Source organism: Petromyzon marinus, chromosome 60 (genome assembly GCF_048934315.1).
Source record: "Petromyzon marinus isolate PM22_M1 ecotype Great Lakes invasive population chromosome 60, UKy_Petmar_22M1.pri1.0, whole genome shotgun sequence".
In the NCBI taxonomy this organism is placed as follows: domain Eukaryota; kingdom Metazoa; phylum Chordata; class Hyperoartia; order Petromyzontiformes; family Petromyzontidae; genus Petromyzon; species Petromyzon marinus.
The window spans coordinates 2,615,500-2,633,261 of NC_133726.1; the positions used below are offsets into that span (position 1 = coordinate 2,615,500).

The 17,762-nt window shown below is 48.7% G+C and overlaps 1 protein-coding gene across 2 annotated transcripts in view; it reads right to left on the reverse strand.

Moving 5' to 3' along the window:
• LDLRAP1 (low density lipoprotein receptor adaptor protein 1) overlaps positions 1-17,247 on the reverse strand; it is a 39,252-nt gene extending 22,005 nt beyond the window's left edge. Inside the window, exon 1 of one of the 2 annotated variants that reach the window (XM_032976732.2) lies at positions 16,951-17,247. In XM_032976732.2, coding sequence (XP_032832623.1) covers positions 16,951-17,167 — 217 coding nt within the window. In that variant the 5' untranslated portion in view covers positions 17,168-17,247. The remainder of the gene's footprint in view (positions 1-16,950) is intronic. The other variant, XM_032976733.2, reaches the window with a different exon arrangement.
• Positions 17,248-17,762: the final 515 nt, after the last annotated feature.

Sequence of the window (17,762 nt, forward strand, 5' to 3'; positions counted from 1 at the left end):
GCGACCGGCACGGAACGACGATTTCCTCGCACCCCCCCCCCACAACCCCCCAGCAAAACAAGGGCTCCCTCCGACTGCCCCTCCCCTCCTCATCACCGCGGTGGTAGAACACACCGCCGCAGCTAGCGCCAAGGTCGTGACTTCGACCGCAACTGCAAGCAATGCAACTAAAAGGCGATGCTGACGACGTCGCCGAAAACGGAAGAATTAAACTGGGCCTGAAACGCAAAAAAAAAATTGTTCCTCGTACGACGCGAATGTAAAGAAAATGATCAGATATATAATAATCCGTGATCCGCAAGTTCGACGTCACAGGAAGTGATGTCACAGACACCATCAAGACTCATGAACCCGAACTCGAGACCCAATTTTTTTGCGTATATATATCGCGAATTAAAAATAAGCAATAACATTTCAGTGATCCGAAAGTTTGATGTCACAGGAACGTGACGGGTGTCACAGGAAGCGATGTCAGACACCACCGAGACTCCCGATTTTATGGAAGCATTCAACCGAACCAAGGAGGAACGATTCATATTTTGAAAGATGCAAATATAAAAATTCCACGATTCGAAAGTTAGATGTCACAGACACCATCTAGACTCCTGATTTCTAAGGAATCATAAACCGAGCGCGAGACCCAACATTTTTTGTTCAGATATTGCGAATTAAAAAAGTAATAACATTCCGCGATCCGGTCACGGGAAGTCACGGATGTCACAGGAAGTGATGTCACAGACACTACCGAGACTCTTGATTTAACGGAATCATTCAACCGAACCCGCGATGCAATTAATATTTTGAACGGTTGCAAATAACAAAATATAAAAATTCCGCGATCCGAAAGTTTGATGTCACAGGAAGTGATGTCACAGACGCGACACGAAAGGCTCACGTGCGGCTCTGCTGTGGAGAATGACAAAATATATAACCAGATAATCCATCTCCTTCGCGTACAACACAATGCGTCTCAACATGTAAAAAAAAAGAACCCCATGAAAGTTATTACACAACCCTTACGGTACAGAGGGCATTTTGCGTCTCATTATCTTGTTTACATTCTACGCAGCCCCGCGCATTTATTATCGAGTTATGCATCGCCGTATCATTTTGCGTCCAACTAGGACCCGCGTAGCGTAAAGTGCGGGAGGTGACATGAAACCAGTCCCTGCCGATAAGCATCTGCCAGCTCACCAGCATTGCTTCAAGCGACAAGACCCCGACTCTGCTGCTGATGATGACGACGACGAGACACCAAATGTTAAAACCGGTCGCGGAGTTGTGCTCACACGTGGAGCCCATTGCTGCCAACGCTGTTCACTCCCCGGAGAGCGCCGTGTGACCGATGGGAAATTTTATTTTTATTTTCTTCAGGCGGAGGGGTCGAGGCGTGAAGGACACGGCACCTAAGTCCTGCAGATGTATTTCACTACATAGAGACTTCTAGATCTTCCCCCCCCACCCCCCGCACCTCCGAAAGGCACAGTTGGCTACGAATGGTGCGAAAGTTGTTCAACACACACGTACGTACGCGTACAAAGACGGACACTGCATCGCGCGGCGCTATCTGATGCGCTTCTGCGGCCATCAGGAACGCTCTTCCTCACCGATATTAGGAAGTCACTGGGAGCTACGGACTTTTAAATTAATCATCATCTAGATTGACAAACTCATTTCTTTACAACTGTTTGTTGTTGTATTCTTGGTTCTTTCGGTAAAGTCACGTAGAACGGAAACAATAAAATTATGAAACAATAAAAATACTCACGACGTTTCGACTGCAACACAAGCAATCATCATCAAGTGTGAAAACCACACGTAAAAGGGAAACAATAAAATAATAAAATTATAAAACAATAAACGTGAAGAACCAGTGGCATCTACATCTGCAGAACGTGAAGAACCAGTGGCATCTACATATGCAGAACGTGAAGGACCAGCGGCATCTACATCTGCAGAACATGAAGAACCAGCGGCATCTACATCTGCAGAACGTGAAGAACCAGTGGCATCTACATCTGCAAAACGTGAAGAACCAGTGACATCTACATCTGCAGAACGTGAAGAACCAGTGGCATCTACATCTACAGAACGTGAAAAACCAGTGACATCTACATCTGCAGAACGTGAAGAACCAGTGGCATCTACATCTACAGAACGTGAAGAACCAGTGGCATCTACATCTACAGAACGTGAAGAACCAGTGGCATCCACATCTGCAGAACGTGAAGAACCAGTGGCATCTACATCTGCAGAATGTGAAGCACCAGTGGCATCTACATCTACAGAATGTGAAGAACCAGTGGCATCTACATCTGCAGAACGTGAAGAACCAGTGGCATCTACATCTACAGAACGTGAACAACCAGTGGCATTTACATCTGCAGAACGTGAGCAACCAGTGGCATCTACATCTGCAGAACGTGAGTAACCAGTGGCATCTACATCTACAGAACGTGAGTAACCAGTGGCATCTACATCTACAGAACGTGAAGAACCAGTGGCATCTACATCTGCAGAACGTGAAGAACCAGTGGCATTTACATCTGCAGAACGTGAGTAACCAGTGGCATCTACAGAACGTGAAGAACCAGTGGCATCTACATCTGCAGAACGTGAAGAACCAGTGGCATCTACATCTGCAGAACGTGAAGAACCAGTGGCATCTACATCTGCAGAACGTGAAGAACCAGTGGAATCTACATCTGCAAAACGTGAAGAACCAGTGGAATCTACATCTGCAGAACGTGAAGAACCAGTGGGATCTACATCTGCAGAATATGAAGAACCAGTGGCACCTACATCTACAGAATGTGAAGAACCAGTGGCATCTACATCTATAGAACCTGAAGAACCAGTGGCATCTACATCTACAGAACGTGAAGAACCAGTAGCATCTACATCTACAGAACGTGAAGAACCAGTGACATCTACAACTGCAGAACGTGAAGAACCAGTGGCATCTACATCTGCAGAACATGAAGCACCAGTGGCATCTACATCTACAGAACGTGAAGAACCAGTGGCATCTACATCTGCAGAACGTGAAGAACCAGTGGCATCCACATCTGCAGAACGTGAAGAACCAGTGGCATTTACATCTGCAGAACGTGAGTAACCAGTGGCATCTACATCTACAGAACGTGAGTAACCAGTGGCATCTACATCTGCAGAAAGTGAAGAACCAGTGGCATCGACATCTGCAGAACGTGAAGAACCAGTGGCATCGACATCTGCAGAACGTGAAGAACCAGTGGCATTTACATCTACAGAACGTGAGTAACCAGTGGCATCTACATCTACAGAACATGAAGAACCAGTGGCATCTACATCTGCAGAACGTGAAGAACCAGTGGCATCTACATCTGCAGAACGTGAAGAACCAGTGGAATCTACATCTGCAGAACGTGAAGAACCAGTGGCATCTACATCTGCAGCACATGAAAAACCAGTGGCACCTACATCTACAGAATGTGAAGAACCAGTGGCATCTACATCTATAGAACGTGAAGAACCAGTGGCATCTACATCTACAGAACGTGAAGAACCAGTGGCATCTACATCTACAGAACCTGAAGAACCAGTGACATCTACAACTGCAGAACGTGAAGAACCAGTGGAATCTACATCTGCAGAAGGTGAAGAACCAGTGGAATCTACATCTGCAGAACGTGAAGAACCAGTGGGATCTACATCTGCAGAATATGAAGAACCAGTGGCACCTACATCTACAGAATGTGAAGAACCAGTGGCATCTACATCTATAGAACGTGAGTAACCAGTGGCATCTACATCTACAGAACGTGAAGAACCAGTGGCATCTACATCTGCAGAACGTGAAGAACCAGTGGCATTTACATCTGCAGAACGTGAGTAACCAGTGGCATCTACATTTGCAGAACGTGAGTAACCAGTGGCATCTACATCTACAGAACGTGAGTAACCAGTGGCATCTACATCTGCAGAACGTGAAGAACCAGTGGCATCGACATCTGCAGAACGTGAAGAACCAGTGGCATCGACATCTGCAGAACGTGAAGAACCAGTGGCATTTACATCTACAGAACATGAGTAACCAGTGGCATCTACATCTACAGAACATGAAGAACCAGTGGCATCTACATCTGCAGAACGTGAAGAACCAGTGGCATCTACATCTGTAGAACGTGAAGAACCAGTGGAATCTACATCTGCAGAACGTGAAGAAACAGTGGCATCTACATCTGCAGCACATGAAAAACCAGTGGCACCTACATCTACAGAATGTAAAGAACCAGTGGCATCTACATCTATAGAACGTGAAGAACCAGTGGCATCTACATCTACAGAACGTGAAGAACCAGTGGCATCTACATCTACAGAACGTGAAGAACCAGTGACATCTACAACTGCAGAACGTGAAGAACCAGTGGAATCTACATCTGCAGAACGTGAAGAACCAGTGGAATCTACATCTGCAGAACGTGAAGAACCAGTGGGATCTACATCTGCAGAATATGAGAACCAGTGGCACCTACATTTACAGAATGTGAAGAACCAGTGGCATCTACATCTATAGAACATGAAGAACCAGTGGCATCTACATCTACAGAACGTGAAGAACCAGTAGCATCTACATCTACAGAACGTGAAGAACCAGTAACATCTACAACTGCAGAACGTGAAGAACCAGTGGCATCTACATCTGCAGAACATGAAGCACCAGTGGCATCTACATCTACAGAACGTGAAGAACCAGTGGCATCTACATCTGCAGAACGTGAAGCACCAGTGGCATCTACATCTACAGAACGTGAAGAACCAGTGGCATCTACATCTGCAGAACGTGAAGAACCAGTGGCATCCACATCTGCAGAACGTGAAGAACCAGTGGCATTTACATCTGCAGAACGTGAGTAACCAGTGGCATCTACATCTACAGAACGTGAGTAACCAGTGGCATCTAAATCTGCAGAACGTGAAGAACCAGTGGCATCGACATCTGCAGAACGTGAAGAACCAGTGGCATCGACATCTGCAGAACGTGAAGAACCAGTGGCATTTACATCTACAGAACGTGAGTAACCAGTGGCATCTACATCTACAGAACATGAAGAACCAGTGGCATCTACATCTGCAGAACGTGAAGAACCAGTGGCATCTACATCTGCAGAACGTGAAGAACCAGTGGAATCTACATCTGCAGAACGTGAAGAACCAGTGGCATCTACATCTGCAGCACATGAAGAACCAGTGGCACCTACATCTACAGAATGTGAAGAACCAGTGGCATCTACATCTATAGAACGTGAAGAACCAGTGGCATCTACATCTACAGAACGTGAAGAACCAGTGGCATCTACATCTACAGAACCTGAAGAACCAGTGACATCTACAACTGCAGAACGTGAAGAACCAGTGGAATCTACATCTGCAGAAGGTGAAGAACCAGTGGAATCTACATCTGCAGAACGTGAAGAACCAGTGGGATCTACATCTGCAGAATATGAAGAACCAGTGGAATTTACATCTACATCTGCAGAACGTGAAGAACCAGTGGCATCGACATCTGCAGAACGTGAAGAACCAGTGGCATCGACATCTGCAGAACGTGAAGAACCAGTGGCATTTACATCTACAGAACATGAGTAACCAGTGGCATCTACATCTACAGAACATGAAGAACCAGTGGCATCTACATCTGCAGAACGTGAAGAACCAGTGGCATCTACATCTGCAGAACGTGAAGAACCAGTGGAATCTACATCTGCAGAACGTGAAGAACCAGTGGCATCTACATCTGCAGCACATGAAGAACCAGTGGCACCTACATCTACAGAATGTAAAGAACCAGTGGCATCTACATCTATAGAACGTGAAGAACCAGTGGCATCTACATCTACAGAACGTGAAGAACCAGTGGCATCTACATCTACAGAACGTGAAGAACCAGTGACATCTACAACTGCAGAACGTGAAGAACCAGTGGAATCTACATCTGCAGAACGTGAAGAACCAGTGGAATCTACATCTGCAGAACGTGAAGAACCAGTGGGATCTACATCTGCAGAATATGAAGAACCAGTGGCACCTACATCTACAGAATGTGAAGAACCAGTGGCATCTACATCTATAGAACCTGAAGAACCAGTGGCATCTACATCTACAGAACGTGAAGAACCAGTAGCATCTACATCTACAGAACGTGAAGAACCAGTGACATCTACAACTGCAGAACGTGAAGAACCAGTGGCATCTACATCTGCAGAACATGAAGCACCAGTGGCATCTACATCTACAGAACGTGAAGAACCAGTGGCATCTACATCTGCAGAACGTGAAGAACCAGTGGCATCCACATCTGCAGAACGTGAAGAACCAGTGGCATTTACATCTGCAGAACGTGAGTAACCAGTGGCATCTACATCTACAGAACGTGAGTAACCAGTGGCATCTACATCTGCAGAACGTGAAGAACCAGTGGCATCGACATCTGCAGAACGTGAAGAACCAGTGGCATTTACATCTACAGAACGTGAGTAACCAGTGGCATCTACATCTACAGAACATGAAGAACCAGTGGCATCTACATCTGCAGAACGTGAAGAACCAGTGGCATCTACATCTGCAGAACGTGAAGAACCAGTGGAATCTACATCTGCAGAACGTGAAGAACCAGTGGCATCTACATCTGCAGCACATGAAGAACCAGTGGCACCTACATCTACAGAATGTGAAGAACCAGTGGCATCTACATCTATAGAACGTGAAGAACCAGTGGCATCTACATCTACAGAACGTGAAGAACCAGTGGCATCTACATCTACAGAACGTGAGTAACCAGTGGCATCTACATCTGCAGAACGTGAAGAACCAGTGGCATCGACATCTGCAGAACGTGAAGAACCAGTGGCATTTACATCTACAGAACGTGAGTAACCAGTGGCATCTACATCTACAGAACATGAAGAACCAGTGGCATCTACATCTGCAGAACGTGAAGAACCAGTGGCATCTACATCTGCAGAACGTGAAGAACCAGTGGAATCTACATCTGCAGAACGTGAAGAACCAGTGGCATCTACATCTGCAGCACATGAAGAACCAGTGGCACCTACATCTACAGAATGTGAAGAACCAGTGGCATCTACATCTATAGAACGTGAAGAACCAGTGGCATCTACATCTACAGAACGTGAAGAACCAGTGGCATCTACATCTACAGAACCTGAAGAACCAGTGACATCTACAACTGCAGAACGTGAAGAACCAGTGGAATCTACATCTGCAGAAGGTGAAGGACCAGTGGAATCTACATCTGCAGAACGTGAAGAACCAGTGGGATCTACATCTGCAGAATATGAAGAACCAGTGGCACCTACATCTACAGAATGTGAAGAACCAGTGGCATCTACATCTATAGAACGTGAGTAACCAGTGGCATCTACATCTACAGAACGTGAAGAACCAGTGGCATCTACATCTGCAGAACGTGAAGAACCAGTGGCATTTACATCTGCAGAACGTGAGTAACCAGTGGCATCTACATTTGCAGAACGTGAGTAACCAGTGGCATCTACATCTACAGAACGTGAGTAACCAGTGGCATCTACATCTGCAGAACGTGAAGAACCAGTGGCATCGACATCTGCAGAACGTGAAGAACCAGTGGCATCAACATCTGCAGAACGTGAAGAACCAGTGGCATTTACATCTACAGAACATGAGTAACCAGTGGCATCTACATCTACAGAACATGAAGAACCAGTGGCATCTACATCTGCAGAACGTGAAGAACCAGTGGCATCTACATCTGCAGAACGTGAAGAACCAGTGGAATCTACATCTGCAGAACGTGAAGAACCAGTGGCATCTACATCTGCAGCACATGAAGAACCGGTGGCACCTACATCTACAGAATGTAAAGAACCAGTGGCATCTACATCTATAGAACGTGAAGAACCAGTGGCATCTACATCTACAGAACGTGAAGAACCAGTGGCATCTACATCTACAGAACGTGAAGAACCAGTGACATCTACAACTGCAGAACGTGAAGAACCAGTGGAATCTACATCTGCAGAACGTGAAGAACCAGTGGAATCTACATCTGCAGAACGTGAAGAACCAGTGGGATCTACATCTGCAGAATATGAAGAACCAGTGGCACCTACATCTACAGAATGTGAAGAACCAGTGGCATCTACATCTATAGAACGTGAAGAACCAGTGGCATCTACATCTACAGAACGTGAAGAACCAGTAGCATCTACATCTACAGAACGTGAAGAACCAGTAGCATCTACATCTACAGAACGTGAAGAACCAGTAACATCTACAACTGCAGAACGTGAAGAACCAGTGGCATCTACATCTGCAGAACATGAAGCACCAGTGGCATCTACATCTACAGAACGTGAAGAACCAGTGGCATCTACATCTGCAGAACGTGAAGAACCAGTGGCATCCACATCTGCAGAACGTGAAGAACCAGTGGCATTTACATCTGCAGAACGTGAGTAACCAGTGGCATCTACATCTACAGAACGTGAAGAACCAGTGGCATCTACATCTGCAGAACGTGAAGAACCAGTGGCATCCACATCTGCAGAACGTGAAGAACCAGTGGCATTTACATCTACAGAACGTGAGTAACCAGTGGCATCTACATCTACAGAACATGAAGAACCAGTGGCATCTACATCTGCAGAACGTGAAGAACCAGTGGCATCTACATCTGCAGAACGTGAAGAACCAGTGGAATCTACATCTGCAGAACGTGAAGAACCAGTGGCATCTACATCTGCAGAACGTGAAGAACCAGTGGCACCTACATCTACAGAATGTGAAGAACCAGTGGCATCTACATCTATAGAACGTGAAGAACCAGTGGCATCTACATCTACAGAACGTGAAGAACCAGTGGCATCTACATCTACAGAACGTGAAGAACCAGTGACATCTACAACTGCAGAACGTGAAGAACCAGTGGTATCTACATCTGCAGAACGTGAAGAACCAGTGGCATCTAAATCTGCAGAACATGAAGAACCAGTGGCATCTACATCTGCAGAACGTGAAGAACCAGTGGCATCTACATCTGCAGAACGTGAAGAACCAGTGGCATCTACAACTGCAGAACAACTTTAAAGCCATTCCCCGTGTATAGTGTACACGTCGTACAACACATTTGGAATCTACACTCTTTGGTTCTTTCGGTAGTCACGTAGGTAGACAAATAATATATCACGACGTTTCGATCGCAACACAAGCAATCGTCATCAGGTGGGACAACCACAGCAATATAAAAATACTGCTTCAGCAGTTTCTACCTACTACGTGACTTTACCGAAAGAACCAAAGAGTTTGGATTCCTGCAGTCACGAAAGCTTCAAATCAAGATTACGTTTGGAATCGACAGGCGTAAAGTTGGACTCGTGAACAAATCGACTTACGAACACAAAACCTCAGGAACCTCACTCGCTTAAAAGCCGAGGAGGTCCCTGTATTTGGCTGACGCCATGCATATTCCACGCGATGATTATGACGATGGTGGCAAGCCCCCTTTCTTTGGGCTATCATTTGCGATCAAACAAAGACATGTAGCAGCTCAGTGGGGCCTCACCTGGCAAGATATTTTAAAAAAAATACCAACACGTTTTTAGTTCATTGGCGGCGCTATGCTACCCATTACCGCCAGACGACAGCGCTAAAGGATTGGCGGTCGGCATCGGTCAACAGTGGTGGGCTCTTGAGGAGGGGGGGGGGAGGAGTGGAGGCGCAGCGGTTAGCGCGCCCCCGCTACAAACCTCCCCCCCCCCCTCCGATCACGGCTATGTACGGCGCGAAAGAAGTTCCACTTTCAAGAACCCGGCGACCAGAGTTCGAATCCCGCCTCGCGGCCAAACAGCGGTAACGATTGTAATCCAACCCGCTTATCGGATTATTATCCGATAAGCTGTTCGGAGCCTCCCCTAGGTCGACTCGGCCTCAAGCGAGTACCCGGTGCGGTGCGTCGTAAACATCGTCAATGGGGGAGACAAAGGCGGCCGGGCGTGGTGCTGGCCTCCCACCCCCGCGTGTGCCGTGCCGACCTTCATCAGGCGCTGCTCGCGAGCAGCACTTGCCCCGACAGTCTGTTGAAGGCTACACGGGGGATCTTTGTCTCGAGCTAACAATGCAACTCTCTCCGCAACTTCCCCATCTGGACATGGCGTAGTATCTATAAATGGATCGCCAAGAAAACTATTCAAATTCTGTGGGCCACACGGAACCCCCCACCACATCGATTCGACATCTGTGACAAAGCGCTTCACAATTCATCGCATCCCTCCAGACTAAATACATATTCTGATTCTGGCGAGATGTTAACTACCTCGCCTGGTGTACAGGAGGTCGTGGGTTCGATCCGGACCCCGACCCCTGCTGTATATTTGGAGTTTGCGTGTCTCTCTCTCTCTCTAATCATCATCACGGTGGCTAGGAGATGTTAACTACCTCGCCTGGTGTACAGAAGGTCGTGGGTTCGATCCGGACCCCGACCCCTGCTGTATATTTGGTAGTTTGCGTGTCTCTCTCTGCCCGTCGTCGCGATGATGACGACGACGAGCCACTCCGTTGAGCCAGAAAGTCGCTTCTGATCAAAAGGGCTACAACATAGCTCAGCGGGCCTTACCTGGTAAGATAAAAATTGTTCAATAGCTTAAATATTGTACACTTATCTTCTTTGGTTCTTTCGGTAAAGTCACGTAGAATGAGAATAAAATAATAAATTGATAAAATAAAATAACACAATAATATTCTCACGACGTTTCGGCCACAACACAAGCGGCCTTCATCAGGTGAAGGGACGAGACTGTCTGGTAGGACAGCGCTGGAGTGAAAAAAAGCCACGTTCAGATCACGATCTTTAAGCTGTGTGAGAAGAAACAAAGCACCTTGACAAAGGAATTAGCATATAATTTAGCATTGAAATGGCCGAGTGATTAGCTTGTGACTGGTCACAGAAATGGCTATGTTAAAGTTAAAGCATACACATCCGCAGAGGCACCCCTTGATAAAGGAATTAGCACAGAATTTAGCATTGAAATAGCTGAGTGATTAGCTTGTAACTAGTCACAGAAATAGCTATGTTAAAGTCAGAGCATACACATTCACCGAGGCACCTAGTACAAATCAAACAGGAGAATTTAGCATTGAAATAACTAGGCGAATTTAGCATTGAAATAACTGAGTGATTAGCTAGTGACTGGTCACAGAAATGGCTATGTTGAAGTCAAGGCCTACACATCTGAGCTATTCACAGTAACTGGGTATACAATACAATATATAATGAATACTATATAGTGAACCAATAAAAAACTAAAATATAAATTACCATAATGTTATCAATAAACTCTATATTCTCCAATCAGCTAAGCTACCAACAATAAGTCGTTATATATCACAATGCTATATGGCGAAAAAATGGGTGGATTCTTACCCTGAACTTTAGCAACACGGATAGCTACGAGCCCCGTTCAGACGGACGAGTTCATCCATGGTCGGAACAGAGGAGGGGGAGAGAGACAGCTGCGAGGCGCTATTATACTCCATGTTGTAAACCATACCATTAACCGTGGTGTACACTTAATTATAATTATTACTCCATGGGGGGTTGCGACTACCAACAGGGGCTAGCGCACGAGTTAAACCTGCGAGCGAATCCGAACATTGATACCGGAAGAAATCCGATGAGCCGCAAAGCTCTTTCCCCCCCCCCCACAGATTTATGGCGAGCGCAAGAAACGGGCGAGGGCGACCCCCCCCCCCACTTCCCCGGGCCAAGTCAGCCGCAGGAGCCGGAGGAAGGAGCGGAGGAAGGAGCCGGGGGAAGGAGCGGGGGGAAGGAGCCGGAGGAAGGAGCCGGGGGAAGGAGCGGAGGAAGGAGCGGAGGAAGGAGCCGGGGGAAGGAGCCGGGGGAAGGAGCGGAGGAAGGAGCCGGGGGAAGGAGCGGAGGAAGGAGCCGGGGGAAGGAGCGGAGGAAGGAGCCGGGGGAAGGAGCCGGGGGAAGGAACGGAGGAAGGAGCCGGGGGAAGGAGCGGGGAGAAGGAGCGGGGGGAAGGAGCCGGAGGAATGAGTGAAGGAAGGAGCCGGAGGAAGGAGCCAGGGGAAGGAGCGGAGGAAGGAGCGGAGGAATGAGTGAAGGAAGGAGCCGGAGGAAGGAGCCGGGGGAAGGAGCGGAGGAAGGAGCGGAGGAAGGAGCCGGGGGAAGGAGCCGGGGCAGAATGTCCAAGGGACCGAAACGGAGTCGCTTACACCTGCCCACGGCCTATGGACCGGCATCGTGGCGACGGGCCTGGGGGAGAGTCTCCATCCAGCAGTGGATAGACCGCGGCTTACGACGGCGGCAGCGGCATGCCCGCTGCGAGCGGTGGGCACGCGGGTTCAGAGTCGTGAAGGGGGCACAAACGACGTGTGGTGTGGGCAGAGAAGGGGGAGACGCTCCTGGGATGGTCTGCGGGCATCTATAAGTCTACGTGTATCTCTGTCTCTACGGGTCTATGTATCTCTATGGGTCTCTATGGGTCTATGTCTATGGGTCTCTATAAGTCTATGTATGTCTATGGGTCTCTATAAGTCTATGTGTATCTCTGTCTCTACGGGTCTATGTATCTCTATGGGTCTCTATGGGTCTATGTCTATGGGTCTCTATAAGTCTATGGGTCTCTATAAGTCTACGTGTATCTCTGTCTCTACGGGTCTATGTATCTCTCAGAGTCTCTATGGGTCCATGTATCTCTATGTATCTCTGTCTCTATGGGTCTATGTATCTCTCAGAGTCTCTATGGGTCTATGTCTATGGGTCTCTATAAGTCTATGTATGTCCATGGGTTTCTAGAAGTCTATGTATCGCGGAGTCTCGATGGGTCTATGTATCTCTATGGGTGCCTATGGGTCTATGTATCTCTATGGGTCTATGTATCTCTATGGGTACCTATGGGTCTATGTATCTCTCTGGGTCTATGCATCTCTCTGGGTCTATGTATCTCTATGGGTGCCTATGGGTCTATGTATCTCTATGGGTCTATGTATCTCTATGGGTACCTATGGGTCTATGTATCTCTATGGGTCTATATATCAATATGGGTCTATGTATCTCTATGTATCTCTGGGTCTATGTATCTCTATGGGTACCTATGGGTCTATGTATCTCTCTGGGTCTATGTATCTCTCTGGGTACCTATGGGTCTATGTATCTCTATGGGTCTATGTATCTCTATGGGTACCTATGGGTCTATGTATCTCTCTGGGTCTATGTATCTCTCTGGGTCTATGTATCTCTATGGGTACCTATGGATCTATGTATCTCTATGGGTCTATGTATCAATATGGGTGCCTATGGGTCTATGTATCGCTATGGGTGCCTATGGGTCTATGTATCTCTATGTATCTCTCTGGGTCTATGTATCTCTATGGGTCTATGCATCTTTATGGGTGTCTATGTATCTCTATGGGTGCCTATGGGTCTATGCATCTCTATGGGTGTCTATGTATCTCTATGGGTGCCTATGGGTCTATGTATCTCTATGGGTGCCTATGTATATCTATAGGTCTATGTATCTCTATGGGTGCCTATAGGTCTATGTATCTCTCTGGGTCTATGTATCTCTATGGGTGTATGTATCTCTCTGGGTGCCTATGGGTCTACATTATCTCTATGAGATACATAGTGGGAGGGGCCGGGGCAAGCAGGCGTCATGGTAGAGACCAACAATGGAGTGGCAGTCCAAGGAGGGAGTGAGGGATCACTCGCCCCCCGCTAGCGGCTCGCCCCCCGCTAGCGGCTCGCCCCCCGCTAGCGGCTCGCCCCCCGCTAGCGGCTCGCCCCCCGCTAGCGGCTCGCCCCCCGCTAGCGGCTCGCCCCCCGCTAGCGGCTCGCCCCCCGCTAGCGGCTCGCCCCCCGCTAGCGGCTCGCCCCCCGCTAGCGGCTCGCCCCCCGCTAGCGGCTCGCCCCCCGCTAGCGGCTCGCCCCCCGCTAGCGGCTCGCCCCCCGCTAGCGGCTCGCCCCCCGCTAGCGGCTCGCCCCCAGTGGAGACGGAGCGACGAAATGGGATTGTTGCGTGGCAGCCGGGGCGGATCGCTCCGTCGGAGGCTCCACGGAGGGGAGCGGTGGCGCAACGGTTGGCACAGCGCTACCAAACGCGGCCACCCCAGGGGTTCGATCCCCGCCCACGGCCAACACCGACACCACAACGACGATTATCCAAAACCGGTCCCGGGCCCTCCCCTAGGTCGACTCGGCCTCAAATGAGTAACTGCACGCGTGCGTGTGTGCGCGCACGTGTGTATCTGTGTGTGTGTCCGTGTGTGTCCGTGTGTGTGTGTGTGCGCGCGTGTGTATGTGTGTGTGTCCGTGTGCGCGCGTGTGTATCTGTGTGTGTGTGTCCGTGTGTGTGTGCGCGCGCGTGTGTATCTGTGTGTGTGTGTCCGTGTGTGCGTGTGTGCGTGTGAGCACGTGTGTATCTGTGTGTGTGTGTGTCCGTGTGTGTGTCCGTGTGTGTGTGTGCACGTGTGTATCTGTGTATCTGTGTGTGTGTCCGTGTGTGTGGGTGAGCGGTGGTGTGTAGCGGTTAGCGCTACGCCGAGCTGCGAACCTGGCGACCCAAGTTCGATTCCCGTCTCACGGCCAACAAAACCGGTGGCGATTATCTGAACCGGTCTTGGGCCTTCCCCTAGGTCGACTCGGCCTCAAACGAGTAACCCCGGTGCGGTGTGTAGTAAACATCGCCACCGGGGAGACAAAGGCGGCCCCCGGCCGTGGTGCTGGCCACCCAATCCCATCGCAGGTGCCGCGGCTCGCCAACAGCACTTGCCCCAACAGTCTGTTGAGGCTACACGGGGGATCTTTGTCTTTGGTGTGGTAGTGACAGAATCGTGGGGGTGTGGTTGGATCTTCATCCAGCAGTGGATCGCTCATAGCGGCGGGGGTGGTGGGAGCAAGCCGCTTGAGTGGTAACGTCAAAATAAACCTTCCCCTATCGCGGGTGGCCTACGTAGGGTGCGAAAGAATTTCGAGGTAGGGGACACGAAGTCATCAACACTGAAGGTTCCCACTTCTCTCTTTACGGACCAGAGGGCCCACAAAACGCCAGAGGGCCAGCGAGAAACAGCACTGACTGACGGAGTAACCGATAAGCCGAAATTTTTTTTTTTACGTAATAAAATATCCGTTATTTGACTTGAGCAAGGTATGTTATTTTTTATTCTCTATAACTTTATTATATTTTTCATTAAGAGTTTAAGAACTTGCGGTGGTGGGGAGGTGGGACAACATGGGACGATGTTGGGGTGGGAACGGCGTGGATTGAACAGCTTTAGCTGAATTCCTGAAAATATTTTTTTATTTTATTTTAATTATAATGATTTTTTAAATGATGATAATGATGATGATGCGTCATCGCTGATATATCTGAAGTCACAAAATCAAACAGCCGGTAAAAATAGTAAACACACAACAGACAACCGTGAACACAAAGACACAGTGATGAACACAAAGATAGTAGTGAACACAATCGTGAACACACAGTGATGAACACAATCGTAAACACAACATACACAATCGTGAACACAGCAAACAGCGATGAACACAATCGTGAACACTGATGAACACAGCAGCCACAGTGATGAACACAAATACAGTGAACACAATAGTGAACACAGCAGACACAGTGATGAACACAAATACAGTGGTGAACACAATAGTGAACACACAGCAGCCACAGTGACGAACACAAATACAGTGGTGAACACAACAGTGAACACAGCAAACAGCGATGAACACAATCGTGAACAGTGGTGAACACAGCAGCCAGTGACGAACACAAATACACAGCGGTGAACACAATAGTGAACACAGCAGCCACAGTGATGAACACAAATACACAGTGAACACAATAGTGAACACAGCAGCCACAGTGATGAACACAAATACACAGTGAACACAATAGTGAACACAGCAGACAGTGATGAACACAAATACACAGTGATGAACACAAATACACAATCGTGAACACAATCGTGAACACAATAGTGAACACACAGGAGACACAGACACGAGAGAGGGAGAGGAGTTTGAACCCGGTGGGGGGTCGTGGCAGAAGTCAATGAAAGTAAAACCACGAATCCGCCCTCAGGCACTCCCCAGGCTCATGGTGAATACGGGATGATTAGTGATTATTGATCATCGTCATCATCATCCTCGTCTCGATTTACAGAATTACTGTGTAGTCGACACGAGGCGGCCAATGGCACCACCACCATCTCCAAAACCACCATAATATCTACCACACCATCACCAACATCACCACCACCATCTCCAAAACCACCATAACATCTACCACACCATCACCAACATCACCATCTCCAAAACCACCATAATATCTACCACACCATCACCAACATCACCACCATCATCTCCATAATATCTACCACACCATCACCAACATCACCATCACCTTCATCTCCAAAACCACCATAATATCTACCACACCATCACCACCACAGTCACTTAGTCACTTTAAGATGTTTTTCTTGTTCATGTGTTATGTTTGTTGCGGTTGCACCCGATTCAAGAGCCGAATGGCTCACAGGGCTATACCAAATGGAACGATGAAACTATGAACCACCACCATCACCAAAACCCCAATAATCTCTGCCACACCACCATAACCACCAACATCACCACCACAACACTACCACCATACTACGCCACCACCACACACCACATCACAACACCATAACACTACCACCACCATACCACACCACACACACTACAACTCCACCACACAACACACCACCACCACAACACTACCACCACCACACAACACCACCCCACCACAACACCACCACCCCACCACAACACCACCACACCACCACACAACCACACATCACACCACCACACCACAACACCACCACACCACCACCACTTACTCTTATGCCCACAACTTTTGCCCGCGTTGGGGCTTCTGACGATGGCTCGCCCCGCCACCCTGAAGACTTCCATGGCGCAACGGGGAGCCGCTGTTGCTGCTGCTCCGACGTTGGTGGTAGTGGTGGTCGCTGTGGTCGACCTGGTTGTTGTTGTTGTATTACAAGCTGCTGCTGCTGCTGCTGTAGTTGTAGTTGTTGTTATCAATCGGCTGTGCATGAGAAGTCGCCGCCTCCACAGCCGCCTCCAGACTCCAAACTTTTTGTAATGAAACTCTGGGGCCACGCCCACCGACCGCCCGCCCCCTGGGCGTGGCCGGAGAGGCAAACCCGCGATTAACATAAATTAACATAACTATTAAAAAAATCATGAATTCGGGCTGCCGTTTGGAATAACTGCGCGCGGGCGTGGCCTGTTATGTTAATATCTAACAAAGGCGGGGTTTACTAGATTAGTAAGGGGGTGTGGGGCGGGGCTTATTGGATTAGGGCGTGGCGGGCCTCGCCGTGTAGCCCAATGGAAAGCGAGAACATTTTGAGTTATTCGCGAAGGGCGGGACGGCGGAAGACCCCCTCCCCCCGCCCCTCCTATTATGCTAATTAGTCAAACAACCGCTGGCGCGCGCGCCCCTTTGGCCAAAGCCACGCTGGCGTGACGTGGATGACGTCAGCCCACGAACGTCGATGACGCGCGGTGGTGGGGGGGGGCATGTTGGTCAGGGGTGACGAAGCGAGCGCGGGGCTAAATGGGCGGACATGTTTGTAAGGGGGGGGTGGAGCCGCCACGGTCGCGCGTGGAGCGACGTCACAAAGCA